Genomic DNA, 20,275 nt, shown 5'->3' with positions numbered 1-20,275 from the left:
TGACCTCTCCAGCGCCAGCCAGCGTCAGGTCAAATCTTTTGATTGCAGTGAATTCAACCAGTTTGGCGCCATCTTGTGGGATCCATAGGCATGCAGCACAGAGAGCGAACGGACCAGCCAGCCCATTGGGAATGGAAGAACACACGTTGCGCATTTAGATGCCGTCCATCAAACTCGTTTCACCGACAGCATTAACAAATTCAATCGTTTGAAAAGAAATGGGATCTTCATTGAGTAACTTTGGAAAAGTTTGCTTCAGTGTGGTCTGAGGATTGACGTAAAATCGAACCTTTTGTTTGGTCAAATGAAAAATAAAATACTTGAAGCATTAAGTGGCAAACGGAAGGTAGCTTGTGGGCCCGAACGGATTTGGCTGCGTAAGAACCTGCGAGACATAGTGGAGGGCAGTAGGCCCTTTGGTCAATATACCAAAGCTGCGGCAGTTCTGCCTGACGTCACTTCCGTCTTCCTATTTGGCGTCCATCTTGCTCCCCGCGCGTGTCTGCTCTTAGCTTACAGGTGAGCGCGGAGGTTTTCAGCCGCTTGTTTTGGCGCGCCGAGAGTGAACACAACGTCTCCGAATCTGTCCGAATGTGTGGGAGGGCGGACGCATAAAGTTGCTTGCTGCCTGTTGCGCGTCGCTTGCCCGAGGCGGCTGAAAGCTGACAAGCTAGCCGACGTTAGCTGGCCACTAGCCGTTCCGAAACATAGCCGCACCTTGTTTTGCAAATTGTATTTCTGATCGTGATGTTGACTTATCGCGTTTACCTACCAGGAAACCCGATTGTGAATGTGTTGGGTTTGGCTGCGACAAGTCCAATTCTTTAGCGTCCAAGTTAGCCTTAAAAAAATAAAAAGCCAAGGTGAAACTTTAGGTTTCAATGAAGTTGTCATTTGAACTTGGCGCACAAGGTGACGCTCACATGCTGTAAAGATTCATGTGTGCTTAGGTGAGAAGCTCCTGCTGCATGGTGTTGTGTTGATGAAGGTCGCATTTTGCTTACAGATGAAAGAAACTATCATGAATCAGGAGAAATTAGCGAAGCTGCAGGCGCAGGTCCGCATTGGAGGAAAGGTAAGTCCCGCGCTCAGCCAACATGTAAACGTTGCAGTTGTTCAAATGCTAAGTTTTTGGATTTAGAAAAAAAATGCCAGGAAAAGCCGTCCGTTGTTTTCTTCTTTTTTTTTACTAGGGATGCTTGATACCATTCTATTTTTCAGAGGTTATTGGTTTTGAGAAATCTCACGGGTACTAAGTACTCATACTTATTATCACATTTAGTGATCATTGCGACCAATTATTGTGAACTTAGAAGTTTGTTTTCTCAAGTAGGTAAGGTCCCAGCCACCTGGTGTATGTAAAGAGAATTTTGCGCGTTGGTGTTCCAGGGCAGCGCCCGGCGAAAGAAGAAGGTGGTGCACAGGACAGCCACGGCGGACGACAAGAAGCTGCAGTTTTCCTTGAAGAAGCTCGGCGTCAACAATATCTCCGGTATCGAGGAGGTAGGAGCCAAAAGTGAGCGTGGTGAGCCTGAGGGCCCCAACTGAACAGCTTTTTGGACTTTGGCAGGTGAACATGTTCACCAATCAGGGCACGGTGATCCACTTCAACAATCCCAAAGTGCAGGCGTCGTTGGCCGCCAACACCTTCACCGTCACGGGCCACGCCGAGACCAAGCAGCTCACAGAGATGCTGCCCGGAATACTCAACCAGCTTGGCGCCGACAGCCTCACCAGCCTTAGGAGGCTCGCTGAGGCCCTGCCCAAGCAAGGTCCTCCCCCTCTTCCAGATTCTCACATTTTCAAAGCCCAAATAAGAATATATTGGATAGTTGTCATTTTAAACGAGAGCTTGGTCTCTTCTTTTCCTGCAGCCACAGACGGCAAAGTCCCCATCGCCACAGTCGAAGAAGAAGACGACGACGAAGTGCCAGGTCAGTTGCTCTTTTTCCCTTGACTAACCAAAACAGTTCTTCTCAACAGCAACCTAGTGGCTGTGGCACTTTGGGCCTTTAGGTGGCAAATGGTAAATAACTATATGTAAAAAAAACAATGCTTCCTCGTGATGATGAAAAATGTTGTGGCGATTGGATTATCGATAATGATTTTGGAGTTATGATTATCAATTGCTAAAATCCATGACCAATCAGTGGACGATTACATTTTGCACTTTTTGTGCGCTTTCAGATCTGGTGGAGAACTTTGATGAGGCATCCAAGGATGAAGCAAACTAGAGGACCAAGTCGGGAAAAAATGGGGGACCTTAAGACTGGACAGAGGGGGAGGGTGCCCAAATCTGCGTGCTTTTTAGTTCCCCCCCCTGCTCAGTCCTGCCCAATGATTGAATGTAAAATATTTTCCCTCCGCGTTACTGAATCTTGTTCATATGTGGCCTCGTTTAACAACAACAAAAAATAGCCATGTCTGCAATCAAAAAAAGTGTAGCTACTGTCAATCAACAAATGCAACTTTTCATTTTTAGCGACTCACGTAAGCGTGCGGCGAAGATAAACTGTTTTAGACTTCATTCCGTTTGTCGTTGCGATGATGTACTTTGGAGCTAAAGATGAATTTGAGGAGAATAAAAAGATGGGAGTAGATATGCTTAACTTTTTTTTTTTTTTTTTTTTTTAAATCAAAACACCACAAAGACAACCGTGTAGACATGCGCACGATTGTTTACTTCCAAACAGGAACAAGTTTGATAAATACAAGAGGGACTTAATGCCTCCGACACACATAGTGGGTTACTTTACAAAATTGTCATTGAATTTGAAATTTAATTACACAATTTCTATTTTGTCTTTTGAAGGGAAGATTATCATTGCAAAACTTTTTTTAACCACAAATTAGTTTAAATCGTACGTATTTTACATTAAAAACAAGTGACGATTTTAAATTGCACTTAAAGTGCAGTGTAATTAAAAAATGCGTACATAAAACTAAAAACTCAATTACAATTTAAAAACAGTACAATAGGTGTTAAATTAAAAATAAATAGAACATTTTTTTAAGTAACAACATCGAGAGGCTTGAAATAAATAATGTGTGGTGGGTAACGTGCAGCAAAAGCAACCGAAACAAGCGTCAAATGAGCTCCAAGCAGCGCAGTCGTCAATGGCGTCACTCTCGTATGGCCATCAGCAACCTGAGCAGGTGCGCCTCCATCACCTGTTGGACTGCACACGCACAATTAGCATTAGCATCAAACCTACGTTCCTTTCATGTTCTGCCTTTTTTTAGCGGAGCTCAACATTCAAATTGCCTACGTACCGTTGCGATGTCCCATGGCCACGGCCATGTCCATGGCGTTAAATCCCGAGTCCGACTCCACGGTGGGATCGGCGCCGCTCTCTGCAAATGAAATTGATTTGATTTATTATTGTGCAAATGTTTATTTCTCTCGACCGTTGTTCTCGATGGGAACCTCTAGTGGGAGGTGCCTGTGTGTGTGTGTTTACCGAGTAGCAGCTCCACGCAGCGGATATGATTGCCGTGCACGGCGTAGAGTAGCGGGGCGCCTCCGTTCTGAAAGCAGCAGCAACATGAGCGTAAGGTACTTCCTCAAATGTGACTGTTCTTTGTCTTAATGGGTTTATTTTTCCACAGCTGTGACTAAGCACGGTTGCTGGTTACCCCCCCCTCCCATTTCTACAGCTCGTCACAGCTAATTTTACTGTTTGAATTTCACCTAGTTTGGCAACTTAAATTTCAATAAAAATTGTAAGTGTGACCGACCCAGTCGTACTCGTTGACGTCCACGCCGCAGTCGATGAGCATCTTGACAATGTCCGTGTATCCTTTGCTACACGCCAGCGACAAAGCGCTCTCTCGTCCTTTGGCCAACAAGTTTGGATCGGCACCCTGCACGCACGATGCATCATGGTTATTGTGTTGATGTTTATAGCACCCTACGCGTCTGAATGCCTTTACATTCTGGAGCAGAAACTCCACCACAGCAATCTGCCCGTGTGCCGCCGCCCACATGAGAGGAGTGAAGCCTTCCTCGTCTTGTGCGTTAATCACCGTCTCTTTGAAAAACACAACGGTGACGTTTCCCATGAGAAGATTGCGTTACTTCGTCGTGGTGGAAAATACAAAAACGTGACAGGTTTTTGTTTTGTTTTTGTAGACTGGATGGAAAGCCTTTGCAGAGCACGAACACGTGTACCTTGCTCGATCCTGCTGGCCAGAAAGACCATCTCGCCTTGAGCTGCCAGCTGATGAATGGATAAAGCTGGCAAGACAAACAAAAGAGGAGATTACGTTTTGCTGCGAATGAAAGGCCAAGGTGCAGGTGGCGGCAGCAGCGGGCGTACAGTGCACGAGGAGCGGCGTGGAGGAGACCTCGTTGCCGCGGTGCTTGTTGGTGAGAGTTGTGGACTGCTTGATGGGGGAGAAGTGCTTGGTGGTGGAGGGCGTGTACACGTGGCGCACTTGGATGCCTGCGGACGGAGACGTCTGGATGTTGCACTCCGCTGAAAATATAACAGGCACATGTTCGTGCAACATTTAGTAATACGGGCAGCCAGCTGTGGGCAGAGTCAATGGTATTACTTAAATATACTGTTTTTACATCACGTCTAACGATTTTGTTATAATTGTCAGTCCATGCAAACCTTTGAAGAGCACGGATGCGACCTCCAAGTCGGAGTTGACCTGGTCTTGGATGTTCTTGCTGTCTTCCTCGTTGAGAGACTTGACGAATCGGGAACAGACGTTCATGTCGAAGCGGTTGGGCAGGATGAACTTGATACCCATGGCCACGTTGGGATTGCCCGCCTCCTCCGCACCGCTCACTGGCAGCCCCTGCTCCGTCTTGATGGCGTCCAGATGGGGTAAGACGCCGCTGCCGCCCAGGCCCTCCATGTCGTCGGACATGGCAGCGGTGGTCCCCGCGGACGCCGAGCCGGATACTATGTCCATTTCTCGGTCACCGACTGATAGCTCCGTTGTCAACACAGCCGATGTTAACACAGCAGTAGCTAAGTTGTCATAACGCTTCGAAACAAATAGTCGGCACAGTTGATGTCTAAGGGATAAAATAGTAGCATAAAATAGGAAATATAAAATAAATGCTAAAAGCGCTTTCAAAAAAAAAGTCGTAATAATTTTAAGATGAAATACCGCTACAAAAGGCTACGATAACGGCGCCATCTTGTTTTTTGACTTCTTCGTTTGCCAACAAAAACGTGCGTGCGTGACCGCCGTCTTGCGGACAAATGAGTGCACTACAGGAAAATGAGAATCTATGTTTCCTAACAAAATAAAGGGCATGTTTTCATTTCAGTTATTTTTACATTTCATTTCATCCTTACAGCCGTTGGTATTCAAACATTTATTTTTGAACATGTTTTTTTTATTTCATGCAATGTATTTTAATTGACTTATTAGTAACGTGAAATTTTCCTCCGACATCTTAGTGCAGTGTTTATGTTCAAATTTCAAACTGAACATAATGTTGACGTAACTTTTTTAGTTGAGTTGTTGGCTACAGTAATGGTTGGTTATTTTTTCATCACAAAACCCTTGCATGTAAAAAGTGGTGTGTAGACTTGTTTTGTCTTCACTGTACCTAAATTTGGTTGGGAATAAACTGCCCAAATTTGTTTTGAACGGATGTATTTCAACTGTCTTGGAGGCATAAATGTCTTTGGTGTTTAAAGTGCATTAAATTCATCCCCGACTAAATAAATAAATAAAAATTGGTGGTTTAGCAGCTGGCATACCGTTTGCCGTGCTCATAGTTATACTCATGGATCAGGATGTGATCAGGACGAAGGCTCAAACGATCCCTCCTAATCTTCCAAATTGTGTCAAGTGGAGTCAAAAAACTCCAAACAGACAGCCTCAGATTATATGGCCATGGATTGGATTAGCACAATAATCCCATTATGTACATGCTAGTCTCATTCTGGGGATTGAGTAAATTACAATTACACCAAACTAACCAATTAGGTTTTTTTATACTAATGCTAATTTAACTACCAATTTACATATTGTGCCAAACAATGACATATTACAGGTATTATAGATACAATTAAGTAAAAGCGTGGGAAAATGCAATATTAATCCAAATTTGTGATATTGGTTTGGAAGTGCTTTACAATTCTTCCAAATAAATTGCAAAGTAATTTAACATGTATTATTGCAATTATGGATTTTTTATCCTGTTATCTAGTTTCCGCATCCGAATTTTAATGATAATTTAATCAAAGACAGGAATTGACAAAAATGAGATCAATTCAACCAAATGTTTGGAGCTAGGGAGCCCAAAAAGTTTTTATTTGTGTACAATAACGTTTTAGGATGAAATAATTAGCATCCAAAGCTAACGGTGCTGATGACGTCACATACAGCGGTACAAGCAGTCGCCGTCCCGGAAATTGGAGAAGAAGAGAAAAAAACTGCGGATGACGACGACCGTGTGCTGGCTGGACTCCACCTCGCAACAGATGAATAGCGATACATGGTCGGGAGTACCGACTACCGTGTTATGTTTGACCGGCTCGCGGCGCCTCTCCTTTGCCGAGCAGCGTGAGCGGGGCCCCCGCCAGCCAGCCGAACAGCCAGCCTGAGCGAGCGAGCGAGCTTTCCCGCTTCCCTCTTTTCCCCGCTATGGATGTTCTCTTGTGGATGGCCCCGCTGGTGATGCCGCTCGCGGTGTTGCTGCTGCTGCTGCTTTGGAGCAGCGGTCACGCGTTAATATTTTATTTCAAAAAGATCTTCTACGTGGCTTGGATGATGGTGCTGGCGTTGGTGGCGATACCGCTATGTGTACTCAAGAGCGGCGGCAGGGACGTCGAGAACATGAAGTGAGTTTTGACTTGGGCTCGGTTTGACAGCGCGATCGGCTGGCTGCCCGTTAGCTCGCAAGGCTAATAGGCTATCCACTAAATCCAATGTATATAAATCTGTCTCAATCTCTACTGCCGATGTCAACAAACTGTTTCGCTTCCTCTTTCGTTCCAACTCGTTTTAAAGATTCACATTAAAACCAAGCCAACGTTAGCATATGTTGAACCTCTCACAACAAAATCAACGTAGTCAAATTCTGGAATATTCTCGTGTGTGTGTGTGTGTGTGTGTGTGTGTGTGTGTGTGTGTGTGTGTGTGTGTGTGTGTGCGTGCGTGTGCGCGCGCGTGTGTGTGCGCGCGCGAGGGATACAATGCTGCGGCTGCAAAACGGTAAACTGTCTTTATTACAGTTCCACTGCTTATCTTCCCAAAATATGCTTTCTAACACGAGATCATCCGCACGGGACTATCCCGCCCGCTTTGTGGTGTGTGCGCATATTATATTAAGAGATTGAATATTTACATGCATGTGGTGTGCAGGTTATCAGATTTAGAGCCAACATAATCTCTGATATTGTGTCCCAAAGCTCCATTATACGCCCACCGTTTTTTGTTTACTAACATCCCTTCTTGATCTAGTTGGCCCAGTCAAATCAAACGTGGAGAAAACTAACCTTAAGAATCAAACAATTTGCTTTTTTTGGTATTTTTTGTCTGCATTGAAATGTTTGCATTGAGTTTGAAACTACCAAGGGACAGCCTTGAGCATGACCCCTTAGCAGCTCAGTCCTTTGTTGTTATGGCTGGTTAGAAAAAAAAAAAAACTGCAGCACGAAGCGAGGAATTGCATAACTGACGGCTTTTAAACTCAGTTGCCTTATCAGTGGCCTGATGAGAGATAAGACAAAAAGATCCTGACATCTTGGGTAAAGGTTGGATGTTAAGTTTAGTAGTGCTACAGTTGGAGCCAAAGTAAGCCAAGCCAAGTGAGATCTTGCGATATTCACAAAGCCAATACCGACGGACTAAATGGAGACGCTCTCGTGCTTGGGGTTTAAACGAGGACGCGCTGCTGACAAAGGGATGTGATGCAACAACGTGTCACGAGTATTTAGATGTCGGACCAGTAGTGACTTTTTTCTCCCAGACGAAATGTCGTCAAAGGTGGCAATGCACTTTGTTATCCCTCGCTTGAAGCCCAACTTTTTTTTTTTTTTCGTCCTCATCAGGATTGTCCGCGGCCTGGTTCGGCACGTCAAGTATTTCCTGGGCTTGCGCTTCGACGTCAGCGGCTGGGAGCACCTGCAGACGCCGGGCCCCTACGTCATCATTTCTAACCACCAGAGCTCCCTCGACGTTTTGGGTGGGTAGTGCCCCTTACAGACGACTTTTTTTTTTCCGATGAATCGACCAATTTATTGGAATATCGTGGCTGATGTTGTGGCTTTCTCCCGCAGGGCTAATGGAGATCCTGCCCGACCGCTGCACCATGATCGCCAAGAAGGAGCTGATCTACGCTGGCTCGGTGGGCATCGTCTGCTGGCTGGGCGGTATCATCTTCATCAACCGCAAGAAGACCAGCGACGCCAAGAGCGTCTTGGGCGACGCCGCCAAAACCATGTTGGACGAGCAGGTAACACTTTCAAGCGCGGCTTCAAATCGAATGTTGAAATCAGACCCTGCCGTTTGTTTGAAATGATTTTCAATGTGTTTGTGCGTGACCCTCCGTAGATCCGTCTGTGGGTGTTTCCGGAGGGAACGCGGAACCAGCGGGGAGACCTGTTGCCCTTTAAAAAAGGCGCCTTCCACTTGGCCGTGCAAGCGCAAGTCAGTACCTGTTCAAAATGTCACGTACCTAAAGCCACACGACCGACCTTAAGATGGATATTAAAGCTCAAGGGGCTTTCCATCACTTGTGCCCATAACAGGAAGGCCCGTAGCCTCAATTTGTTCTCCAACAGCGACGATTATGATTCGAATGGTTCCTGTTCGTATTTGTTTTCGATTGTGGAGAAGATGGCGTCGCTCTGCCACGGGGTAACCGACAGCTGCGCGCCTTAATGAGCCGCATCCCCCCCACGGGTCACGAGTGGGAGCGTCTGTTCAGAGCCCCTGCTCCAGGCCGTAGCAGGTGGAAGCAACTTTACCAAATGAGGTCATCAAACATTGTGGGGGGGATCTACGTCGTTTATTTCAACATTTTTAAATTATTCTACACGTATAGGCTAATGGGCAAAGTCATTTGAATCTGCGTACTGGGGGGGGGGGGGGGGGGGGGGATGTTGACAGAGGAATTTCTAGCAAGTAGTGGCATGTGACAACAATCTCCCTGACCCTAACCCTGTTGGCAGGTGCCCATCATACCAGTGGTCTTCTCCTCCTACGGTAACTTCTACTTACGGAAAGAGAAGCAGTTCAAGTCGGGTAAGCACTGCTGGCATCTTTTCTCCCCCCCTCCCCACACAAGTCCCGAGTGAGTACTTTTGCCACCTGTGGCGCAGGGACCATCCGGTTGAAGATTCTCCCGAAGATTGAGACCAAGGGCATGACGCTGGAGGACGTGGCGTCTCTCGCCGACAAGTCCTTTGACGCCATGCGCTCGGCCTTCCTGGACATCTCCGGCTTGGCGTACGGCAACGGGCCCATCAGGCACTGAGCACTTGACGCCATTTTGTCAACCTCAGCCCAGTGCCACTTTTACCTCTCGCGACTCTCCGGCCAGGCGGCCGGTCCGCACAGTCCCGACCCTCACGAGGTACGCGAGCGGAGTGACGGACGGCGAGCCCAGCTGTACGGATGTGCGTTGTTTTTCGTGCATGCCCTCGCGCGTTCTTCGCTTTGGATGCAGGTTTTTGGGGGTTTTTTTTCTTGGGGTGATCCTCTCATATTGCCTTTTTGTTTGGGTTGTTTTGGGGGGAAAAAATTGAAAAAGGTCTGCCGTATTGCATTTTCTTTCACCCTGATGACGTTTTAGCATAGGGACTTAACCCCGTAGCATTGCTACAGCAAACTTTGTAACAAATTTCACCCTCGAGTCGTATTTTGCGAATGTGTCCCTTGTTTGGGATAAGTGTGCGAGCTACTAACCACCACTTAGCGTCTTTTTTGTGTGTGTGTGTGTGTGTGTGTGTGTGTGTGTGTGTGTGTGTGTGGTGTGTGTGTGTGTGTGTGTGTGTGTGTGTGTGTGTGTGTGTGTGTGTGTGTGTGTGTGTGTGTGTGTGTGTGTGTGGTGTGTGTGTGTGTGTGTGTGTGTGTGTGTGTGTGTTGTTAAAGTGGGCTGACGTCATTGCGCGCTAAGCTAGCCTTGGAGCTAGCACGCGTCTATTGAGTCAATATATAGCTGGTTTGACGAGTGACGCTCGCCTCTTCATTCATGTCTGCACATACACACAAATGCCATAGCTTAGTGTTGCATTCAAATGTCGTAGGAATATGAAGTACTTATGAAACCAATTATTTGGCTTTTTTTTCTGCCATGACTTAATTCTCAGAGATTTTTTATTAGCCGCACTGTCCCTTTGTTGAAAAGTTTGTTTACGCCAGTTGTGTTGAAGCTTTTCCCCTAAAAATCAGTTTACTGTTATAAGATTGAGTTTGTTTTGAAAAATTTAAAATTTTCTGTCAAAAATATAAAGTAACAACACTGTTGGCTTCCGTATAAGAATTACTTTTGTCAAATATTTGCATTTTGAATGTCAAACCAAACCAAAAAAATGCTCCGAACTGAGTATTTTTGATCCATTTTATACTTTGTTGCTTTTGTTTGCTAATGCATCAGGGATGAAGAGCCCGCCCCTTTTTTGACCATCCAGCCATCTGATTGGTCGAGCAGTAAGGGTTATTATATGGGTGATCACTTTCATACTAACTAAAGTGTGGCAATTCATGGCGAAAAGATTACTTTTGTATTTTTCTGTGGTTGTTTTGACTCCACCTTTCCTGTCATGTCGAGGAAAATTAAGATGCAAATTATTTTCTAACATGATTTCTTTGGTGCTTTTATTTATTGTCTTTTTTTTTATTTTCACCAAAGCTATTAAAGACGGGGTATAAGTAATAACTTGTAGCGTCTGTGTTTGTGTGTGTATATGTGAGTGCCCCCCCCCCTTTGCAGTATTCTATTATTGAATATATCTTGTTTTTCAATAGACTTAAAATAAATGGGATAATTGTGGAGGCCTTGCAAAATTTTTCAACACACAGCTCTATTTTATTTATTTATTATTATTATTAATATGTCGTGTTCCCTACTTCGTTATTGAGCACTCATTTCATTTTTGCTTGCTGATGTTTTATTACAAAAGGTTGTATAAAAAAATCTAACTGAAAACTAACTGGTTGTAATTTTAAATAAAATGTGAAAGACATTTTTAGAAACATTACAAAAGACATCAAAGACACTATTAGAACCATCAAAGACATGTTACAGTTGTTTAAAGCAAGACAACACTTTGCGAACATGTGAGGAAACATTCCCTTGCTGATTTGTTTGACAATTACTCGACGACTCGATGATCTTGATCTTGATGTGTGCGTGTGTCAGCCATGTTTCAGTTTTGGTAGCGGCTAGTTTTCCTGGCAGGAACCTAAAGGAGGGAGAAAAAAATGTTTTTACAAGGTAATCCTTAGAATGGTCATAAGCTCCAATCTTTCAAATAAAAAACTTGAGACACTTTGATAGTTGGGGTACACATTAAAAATGTCTTTTAGCAAAAAACCTCTAGGTGCTTTGACTTTTCAGGACACATATTTGTGAACTAACACGTAATTGTGAGCTGAGTCTCATGTTGCTTGGCACCAAAACTGATTTTCACCAAAAAAATTAACATTTTAAAAGCAAGAGTTTCACACTAGCATTTTTTCCCCTGAAAATGGTACCTGAAAAACAGATTTTGTCCAAACATTAAACCTTTGCTTTGTTTCTTATTTGCATTTTTTAAAATAGTTTTATGAAGGCCCTAATGGATTTATTTCCCCTTCACATTTTTTCTTTGTTCCTGGTTTTCCGGCGTTTAAACTTCACTTACAGGTTCCCAGACGCTCCTCTAGGAATCCGATCTGCTCGCTCAGGGAGTCGATGCGGTCCAGCTGGCGGAAGGAGTGCGACAGCAAGGTGGCGCTGTTCTCCGACCCACCCTCCTCTGGGAAAACGCTGCTGTACGGCGCCAGCGCCACCTGCAGCTTCTGCAGGGAATTGCGAAAATTAATCATTGGAGAAGAAAGCAAATATACAGAGAAAAATACGTGTGTGCTGTGTACGTACTTGTTCCAGAAGTTCCATTCTGCTCTTTAAGTTCTGCACTTCCTCCGTCACGTTCTTGAGAATAATACCTGAAGTTCCGCCTGCAGTGTTTGGTGTAAAGCGTAACGTTAGCGGGTGGGGAAATAAAAATGGTTCCCCCTAAATGACCGGCGTTTCCCCACGAACCTATTTGATTGACAGACGAATTCAAGTTATCGCGCAACAGAGCCGAACTTTCTGGTCTGCCAGTGGCAGCCTTCAATTTCTGGTAGGTTCCCCGTAATTATATTAACTTGCTCCATAATATGAATGTCATTTAAAGGTTTAATTCAAATTATGATTTAATGGTGATTAGAATTTTTATATTGGTCCATATACAGTGGCTGATGGAGGAATTGCAGGGAGGCTGAGGGGATGTTTTGAAAGGTGACTTAAAAATGGACCTATTTAGCGCCCTGAACTCAAACTATGACATCATGCAATAGGAATCAAGATTGACTGGAAGCAAAAGCAGCGGTGTCGGCCAAGCGGGCCAACAAAAAACTCCTCCAACAGCGGAATGTTGCTCTCTGCTGACCTAGCATTTTCATAGCCAGACAATGGAAGTCTCCTCCACAAATGTTTCCAGATCAAGGTACAGCTGCAGCCGACAAACCTAGCTTAGCATAGCCTAGCACCAAAAACCTTTTTGTAAGTTTGAATCTTTTAACAATTTATAAACGTTTAAAAAAAATGGGAGGAGTCGAAGCATCATGTGGAAAAACATATCCTGTCATTCATACTTTTGAGAGAGCTGTAGGGGGCGCCAGTCGCAGTGCATTATTACTCACGGTACGAGTTGAGAGCGGCATAGCGCGTACCAAAAGTAATAATGAGCCGCGAGGCTGGCTATGATCTCGTCTTGGTCTTCTTCTTCTTCACAAAAAATCACAACACACCTGTGGATACACGTTTGTTTGTGTTTTCCCTTCACTCACCTGTTGGTGGCGCTGGAGTGGAATCGGATGCTTCTAAACGTCGGCAGGAGCGTGAATCCCCAGCTAGGAAGAAACCGTCGCGGCAGAAACATCGGAAACTACCGACTGTGTTGACGCACCCTTGAGAGCACGGATGCTGCTCCACACACTCGTCCACATCTGGAATGCAAAGAAGGTTTCAAGAATGACCCAATTTTCCACGACAAGTGCTACAATTTGGCCTGTTAGTCCAACCTAGAAGGGCTTTCTCAAATTGTGTTCCCCGTTTACAACCAATAGAATCTCTTGTGGAAATTTTAACCTCGCAAAGTCAATTAGCATGTAGCTTAGCATGGTTAGAAATTTGACATAATGTTTACCTTGGTTACAGTTGAGCGAGTGAAAGCGTCGCCATCCCGGACAACATTCTGGGTAGAAGTTGGAGAAAGACACGACTCTGCTCACCTGGCGATACGCCACCGTGTACACTGTTCTGTCGAGACAAAAAATGTCAACATTTCAAGAACGACCTCTACCAGGTCAGAGCCACTTAGCAACGTGAAACTTTATAGCAGTGACTATCGAGAATAGACCAACCAAAACAAAGATTCTCGACAAGTCGTGACCCAAAACACACAGGAAGTCGGCCATTTTGATTCGAAACGGTCATTTTAGGGTCATTCATAGATGAGCTCCTTGTCAAGATTTTGTCTGATGTCCACTAAATTTAAACAATGTTAAGTACTGCAGACGGACGACACTACATTGAAGACTTTTTTCATTTCGGTGGTCCAGATTTCTTCCGCCTACTCGCCAGTTTGTCGCCACTTTCATGTATCTGGTCTTCCCATCTTGTTATAGCGCACTGATGTCAAATCGGGACTTTGAGGATTGGTATGAATTTAGTAAACACTCTCTCTCGGCCTACCGCAGACGTCGGGAAAAACGTGACTGCGGAGGACAAATTATAACCAAGAAGAAGATATCCAGCTGTCTTCCATCCGCCCTTTAACTTAGATATCTATGAAAGCGCACAGCCTGCATGAACACTAAAGTGAATGCTTTGATTTGACTAGGGTGGTGCAGCGAGAGTTAAAAAAAAAAAAAAAAAAAAAGTTTAAAAATGGGGTTGGCTGTGGTGGGAACAAGCGAGCCAGGAGAAGGACGACCAAAATAAACAACTCGAGCGGTCTCAATGGGCGCACATTTCCCGTAGTTACACAAAATACTTGATAACGAAACTCCATTCCACTTTGACCCACTCGTTATCCTCTCGGGTAAACATTTGTGCACACTTTTTAAACCTTCCTCAGTATTTCTTTAAAAACATTCAATTGTGAATTTAGTGTTTTTTTTTTTTTTAAATTATTATGAAATGATGAGTTTTGAAAAATTCTCTATTTTGCGTGGTAATATTCCTGTAGATTTGGACGACTCACTTGTAGGTGCTGCAGAGGCGGTGGCCCTGGCACGCTGTCATGTAGGGCTTGTGCAGCGGCAGAACGTACGACTCTGTTGCCATGACGACGTGATGATGCTGGCGGCCGCTACACACTCTCCTCCTAGCAAGAGAGCCAGACAGAAAATTTTATTACTATTGCATCTAAAGCACGTGAAACCAAGGAAACTTTTAAAATTTGGAAAAAAAAAAGACTTTTATTGAGCAAACGATATGAATATATATATATATTTTCTATACATGTATATTTTGTTAAAAAATGAGGGCTGTGATTTACCCGTAGTGAGCGCAGGCCAAGGGTGTGTGTGCGACGTGGAGTACGAGGAGGGCGGCGAGGAACGTCGTTTGGATCATTTTCCTTTCCCACGACGTTCCCCCTCTCTCTCTTTTTCTCTCACGCTCTTCCGAGCCGTGCCAGCCGGAGCGAAGAAGAGGAGGGGGCAACCGGGGCGGGTTGCAACGCACTCCTCCAACCAGGGGACCACCTGTGAGGCAGAAACTCGTTTGATTACATCACAGAAAACTTTGAAAACATGAACAAATGTGTAATATTTTGCAAAGTTACATCATATTCCGTTTCCGAAGTCATTTTGAATTTTCGGTCAACGCCGTGTCATGACCACAATTGTCCACACCGAGGGCGCAGTTTCCCAACTCCCTCCCGAAAACGTCGACTTACGACGCGCGCGCGCACGTTCTGCTGTGGCGTGCACGTACGAAGCGGCTAAACGAGCGCGTACTCCCGCACGTAAACGAAACGGAAAGAAGCGCGCACCGAATTGTCACCTTTGCTCTAGGAAGTGTCCAAAAAGTAGGAAAAAAACTTGCTTCTGGTTAATCGTCCAATTCAAATAAATTTGTTATAATTCCAGTGATGATAATCGGAGTGATAGTCTTAAAAAATCCATTGAGCGTGTGTGTGCGTGTGTGTGTAGCTGGTCAGTTCAGACTGTCACACACACGATGCGCATGGGGGGTGATGGGAGCACCTCCCCCCACTCATGACCCCCCCTCCCTCGGCACCCCCAGCTATTTAGTGACGTCATCACGTCTCCAATCCTTTTTGTCTCTTTGAAAATCCGAATTACAGTCGGATGCTTTTTTTTTTTTCCATTTATTGTGTTTCAAAGCGTATTTTGCTGTGGTTAGATTGAGAAAATGACTGTTTTTAGATTTTTGTGGCTTTTACATTTTTAAAATGTATTTATAAAAAATGTTTAAAATCGACTTTATTGCATACATGCAAAAAATTCTGATGTTAGGGACTAAAATGGTTCTTTTGTTTAATATACTATTTATGCATTTTAATTTGTATACAATTTTAAAATAATGAATCAGGATGTGAAAATCTGACATTTTTTGTATGCTTGTATTTGAATTTAAATACGCAATTTTTTTTTGTTGAAAATGTTATCTTTGATTTTTGTATTAATAAATAACACGGATTAACCGACTGATGGCTCGTAACAATCTTATCTGTTGCTTAAAATCAACTCAAGTTAATTTTTGGCCTCCAACACAACTGCGAGTAGTCGTTGCAACTACAAACTGTGAAACAGAATGTTTTGAAAATACATCTGTTATTGTTTACCTTTGCATGTGCAGGCCATTAATTGCGTGGGTAAATGCCCCGGTGGTTCCCCTTGAGCTACGGCCCTGTGGCCCAGCGGCTGCCTCCATTGTGTAGTTGTCTGTGGTGTTGGTTCGTCTGGTCCCGGTGGCGGTGGCAGTGGCAGTCCTCCTCTGTGCTCCAAAATGATCTCTGGGCGTTTTTCCACTTGGTTTTATGCCGCGCTTCCTGTTGCAACTAAGGCAGCCAGGAACTGCACGGACAATCCCCAAAGCGGACTTCCTGTCACTGTTAGGCCCTGATAAAAAAAAAAAAAGGGCTGCACATACGTGTTCTCATCTTGTGACTAAAAGTGATTTGGAAGCACTTTTTATTTCTATTGGTTTGATGACACGCTCCGCAAATGAGATTTTAATGTGCAGAGCTGTGCAGACGAGGGTTTTACTTCATGTTTGGACCATCCTAATTTGGATGAGCGTCCTCATAGGAAATTGTGGCAATAGGATGAACCCTAACCCAGGTCAAAGCCAAGAGCGCTAACTTCATTTCGTCAGGAGGCTGATTTCAAGTCACTTGGTGCTCTACAAATGCCCTGTATGTAAAACGAAACAAAAACAAAGTAAGCTTTTTTGAAAAACCAAAATAAAACTCAAGTTGGAACATTGACTACCACAAGGTAGGATGCAAATCAGTGCGAGGAATGCGGCCGCTTTCGTTCTTTGGAATCCAAAAGCGCATCGGCAGAGGAGGCGGGGTCAGCATCAGCACCGCTTCCTCCTCCACAGGAAAGAGGAAACGGCTGCGCTGCGAGATGGCCGTGCCGGCTCCATGCGAACAATACCAATCTCGCTCGCGCAGGAAGCGGATCTGCGTCAGACAGATTTGGCTAAAGGGCCAGCGGCGCTGACCTCGGAGCCGGGCCGGGCGGGGTGGGGTGGGGCGGTTGCCTGCGCCGCCACTCAAGCTTTATCACTTGAGAGTGCACACATCAGCGTGAGGAGAGCTGCTCAAGACATTTTGTGGGGTCACGTTTTAAGTCTTGATGTTTTTGCCACATTCAGCCAGACACATAAAGAGAAGGGAGATTGTTGTCCAGTGTAGGACAGAGTCACCACTTGCCAGAAACGCAGCTACGTGGTCTCCGAGGTCCACAAATTGGCATTTTAAAACATTTTCTCAAACTCTTAAATGGAGAATTGTTGGTCATTTTAGCGGGACTTGAATGTTTAATAGTAGATTGTTGTCTCGTATAGGAAACAACACGTACTTGCCATAAACGCTCGAGGTTTGAAAATTGCTCTTTTTTTGGGGTGGTTTCCATGACGACTTGTATATTCTGGACATTGTTGAGTGCATTAGCAGAGAGTAAGAAGATCACCTTGACCATGTTTGGGTTCTGCGCTTTTCCCTCGCAGGATTGTAGCAAATCTTTGCAATCACGAGCAGTGTCACGTTGTTTTTTTTCCTTTTCTCTTCTCGGTGGGGTTTCCATCCAAACAGGACATCCTGCCATCCAAGGCCTGACACCCTTTTCCTCTACCAGCCTCCTCCCCGGCCGGCTAAGGCACGCTTGTCTGATGCCGCCCCTTCCCCCTTTTACCTCGGTGGTCCCGGCGCTTCCTGGTGTAAAGCCGGGATAATGCAAAACGTGTGTGCGGCGAACCCTCGACTAATAATGCGCATATTGGGCTGGCCGATCCACATTGTGATTTCCCTTGAACGGCCTCCCTCCGTGTTTCTAACCCCTGCGTACTCTCTTGGATTCTTCCAAATGTTCCTGCGAAAGCCTCGTCCCGGAGTGACTTCATACTCACTCCCGGCGCAAATCCATAAATATTAGACGGAGCCGGCGGACTCACGCGGGGGATTTGATGTTTCTTCAAGTCGGCTGGAGCCTCGCCAACGTTTGCTGACAGCTTGACAGCTTTTATGGAAGGCGAGACGATAAATGTTTGGAATGTGCTGTAGTGTTTCTGGCAAAATTAGCCCTCCCCTCACAGACTGGACATAGTAACAATCCAGTAGATTGTTGTCACGTATAGGAAGCAGACAGCACAAGCCACAAATCCCTGCACGATTCCCGTGGGCCAATAGCGTAAATATTTTACTGCCAGACTAAGAAAAACGACATTAGATTGTTGTCACGTGCAGGACATACCCGGGCGGCACTTGCCAGCAATTCCTGCAGCGACGACGTTTCCCTGGGCCTTAAACGTAAAAACGTCATACGTAGAGCATGGCTTCATATATATAGTGAATAATTTGGCCGAGACCAACAACAAACACGTGGCGATTGTTGTCACATATTGGAGATTGCACTTTTCGGAAACCCCTAATGAAATGAGGGCAGAAAAAGTTCATTGTGAAATATCATCCATGAATCGGAGGGATTTCATTTATGCCCGCCCCTCTCAGCAGTGTCCCGGGGGATTCGATCCCTGTCGAATTAGCTAACGTTTACTGACAGCTTGACAGCTTTTGCAGATGGCGGAACGGCGGCTAAAGGCTAAATGTTTTGAATAGCTCCGTTAGCATGTCATCAGATACTGGAAGCAACCCGGCCGCCACGTCCGACATCATTATGACGACTTTTTCTTTTTAAAATTGGAAGAAATAGCTTAGCTAAACCAGAGCGTCTGGGAAAAACAACAGCGTTCACCTCGGCGCGCTCACATTGCGAAAAGCGCGGCGGGCGGGCGGTCCGCCGCAGGATGTGAGCAGGGCGCGGCCCAAGGTGGGCGACGTTGTAGAACTCGCGGCTCACCCGCAACTTAATGAACTTGTTTTGAATTCCTTCACCCCCACGCCACGGGAGCGACATTCCGAGCCTTGAAAATAGCGACTTCAACAAAGACGGGAAGTGATGTGAGAGCACTTCCTGCCCACTCCCCTCTGGATTTATCTGGATCCTGCAGACCGGACCCCCGTGACCCCCCTTGGTGCCTCCTTTTTGCAGGGATTTGCACTTTAAATAGAGGCAAACTGCTTGAGCCAAGACATCTGAGTTGATTATATCTTTATTGTTTCACATGCTGCTAATAGCTAGCCTAAGCTAATGTTGAATACAAACCCTTCGTGATAGTTTGTTGAATCAAACATGCGTTTAGGGGCGAGCGTAGGCCTAAGGACTTTTTGGGGGGATGGAAATGGGGTGTCGGAAGACAGGAAGCGTCATTTAGCTACCGGCTTCAATCTCCTAGAGCAGAACTTCCGCTGGCCGGCTGCTTCCCCGCAACAATAACACGCAGGTCAGTGTCAGGGAGGACGAGAGGGGCACCACAAGAGACGGAATGTGCCAGAAGCGCAACCCAAAAAACAAAGAAAATGCCAATCATTGACACCCTCCTCTCAATAATCAAATGATGAACAGACAAGGAGGGTGCTGGCTCTTTTTGTCTTTGCGGCGGCTTCTAATAAAAGTCAACAATAGTCGAGGATGACGTGAGCGCCCGCAGTAAGTCATGAAAGCTAATATTTGCAAGCACGCTGGCTATTCGTAATGGCACGCTAACAGTTCTTTGGCTGCATGCGGTCAGCCGGCGACCGGTCATCGCTCCGCATGATTGATTGGCTCCCAGCAACCGGGCGCCTCGGCCTGAGATTGAGTGAGTGTTTCATAATAGTGATGAATGAGCGGCTCCCCTCGCTAACGTTGTGTTTTCATTAAAGCTCCAGATGGGAAAAAAAATTCTGCTTTTTTTTTCATAAAGAGTGCTTGCGTTCATTGTGAGGTCCAGTACCTTTCACACAGAACCCAGCAAAGCGGCGTAATACTGTGCGGTTTCACACAGCGGATGCAGAATTCCGCATTTAGATGATCAGATGCAAAACAGCAGGGCAGGAGAACTGCTCTGTTGCCTTCCTGACCCCCCCCCCCAAATTCCCATGGTGGGTGCCTTTCACACAGAACGCTCCGGTTTGCCCCCTCAAAGCTCCTTTTTGGCCCAGTGGCCTCTACTGCGCTGTCATTGCTGAAAAGAAAGGACGGGGGTTCCCAAGCCAAAGGGCAGAATTAAAGTCGCCCATAACAGGAAAATATTTGTGCTCAGTCAGAGTCGTACACTATCCAACTCCACAGATTTTTTTAATTGTATTTTTTTATTAGCCTGCAGTTACTTTTTCTTGCCGCACTTGATGAGCATGAAGTGCATGGAGACCAAGCCAGCTCGAGTGGCGCAGCACAGCTTGCTCACGTGTTCACTCACTTTCTGGAGAAAGAAAGAAAGAAAGAAAGAAAGAAAGAAAGAAAG

At 45.3% G+C, this 20,275-nt stretch overlaps 4 protein-coding genes across 5 annotated transcripts; 2 read left to right on the top strand and 2 right to left on the bottom strand.

Annotated features, from left to right (window-relative positions):
* The first annotated feature begins 422 nt into the window (after positions 1-422).
* Positions 423-2,607, top strand: btf3 (basic transcription factor 3). The gene is made up of 6 exons (XM_037265250.1): positions 423-519; positions 1,007-1,075; positions 1,390-1,503; positions 1,571-1,772; positions 1,875-1,934; positions 2,188-2,607. The coding sequence occupies exons 2-6, from the start codon at positions 1,007-1,009 to the stop codon at positions 2,232-2,234; spliced, it is 492 nt and encodes a 163-aa protein (XP_037121145.1). The 5' UTR covers positions 423-519; the 3' UTR covers positions 2,235-2,607.
* A 53-nt stretch (positions 2,608-2,660) lies between these two features.
* Positions 2,661-5,190, bottom strand: ankra2 (ankyrin repeat, family A (RFXANK-like), 2). Of its 2 annotated transcripts, none has more exons than XM_037265227.1 (8): positions 4,620-5,190; positions 4,320-4,478; positions 4,172-4,237; positions 3,934-4,031; positions 3,739-3,864; positions 3,462-3,528; positions 3,254-3,354; positions 2,661-3,179 (listed from the first exon to the last, which is right to left on the bottom strand). In XM_037265227.1, exons 1-7 carry the CDS (start codon positions 4,924-4,926, stop codon positions 3,266-3,268), a joined length of 912 nt encoding a protein of 303 aa, XP_037121122.1. In that variant the 5' UTR covers positions 4,927-5,190; the 3' UTR covers positions 2,661-3,179; positions 3,254-3,265. The 2 variants fall into 2 exon arrangements, with proteins under 2 accessions (XP_037121122.1, XP_037121121.1); XM_037265226.1 differs by having other exon boundaries at positions 3,274-3,354.
* Positions 5,191-6,370: 1,180 nt separating this feature from the next.
* On the top strand, positions 6,371-9,714 carry agpat2 (1-acylglycerol-3-phosphate O-acyltransferase 2 (lysophosphatidic acid acyltransferase, beta)). The gene is made up of 6 exons (XM_037265231.1): positions 6,371-6,815; positions 8,028-8,161; positions 8,256-8,431; positions 8,530-8,625; positions 9,150-9,222; positions 9,300-9,714. The coding sequence occupies exons 1-6, from the start codon at positions 6,619-6,621 to the stop codon at positions 9,452-9,454; spliced, it is 831 nt and encodes a 276-aa protein (XP_037121126.1). The 5' UTR covers positions 6,371-6,618; the 3' UTR covers positions 9,455-9,714.
* Positions 9,715-11,129: 1,415 nt separating this feature from the next.
* On the bottom strand, positions 11,130-16,229 carry egfl7 (EGF-like-domain, multiple 7). The gene is made up of 8 exons (XM_037265230.1): positions 16,047-16,229; positions 14,733-14,940; positions 14,436-14,558; positions 13,377-13,489; positions 13,018-13,176; positions 12,062-12,141; positions 11,826-11,982; positions 11,130-11,384 (listed from the first exon to the last, which is right to left on the bottom strand). The coding sequence occupies exons 1-8, from the start codon at positions 16,063-16,065 to the stop codon at positions 11,365-11,367; spliced, it is 879 nt and encodes a 292-aa protein (XP_037121125.1). The 5' UTR covers positions 16,066-16,229; the 3' UTR covers positions 11,130-11,364.
* Between the last annotated feature and the right edge of the window lie 4,046 nt (positions 16,230-20,275).

The sequence above is a fragment of the Syngnathus acus genome, chromosome 12 (assembly GCF_901709675.1).
Source record: "Syngnathus acus chromosome 12, fSynAcu1.2, whole genome shotgun sequence".
NCBI classification, from domain to species: domain Eukaryota; kingdom Metazoa; phylum Chordata; class Actinopteri; order Syngnathiformes; family Syngnathidae; genus Syngnathus; species Syngnathus acus.
The sequence above is the reverse complement of the archived record's forward strand: the minus strand, read 5'-3'. Positions and strand labels throughout refer to the sequence as shown.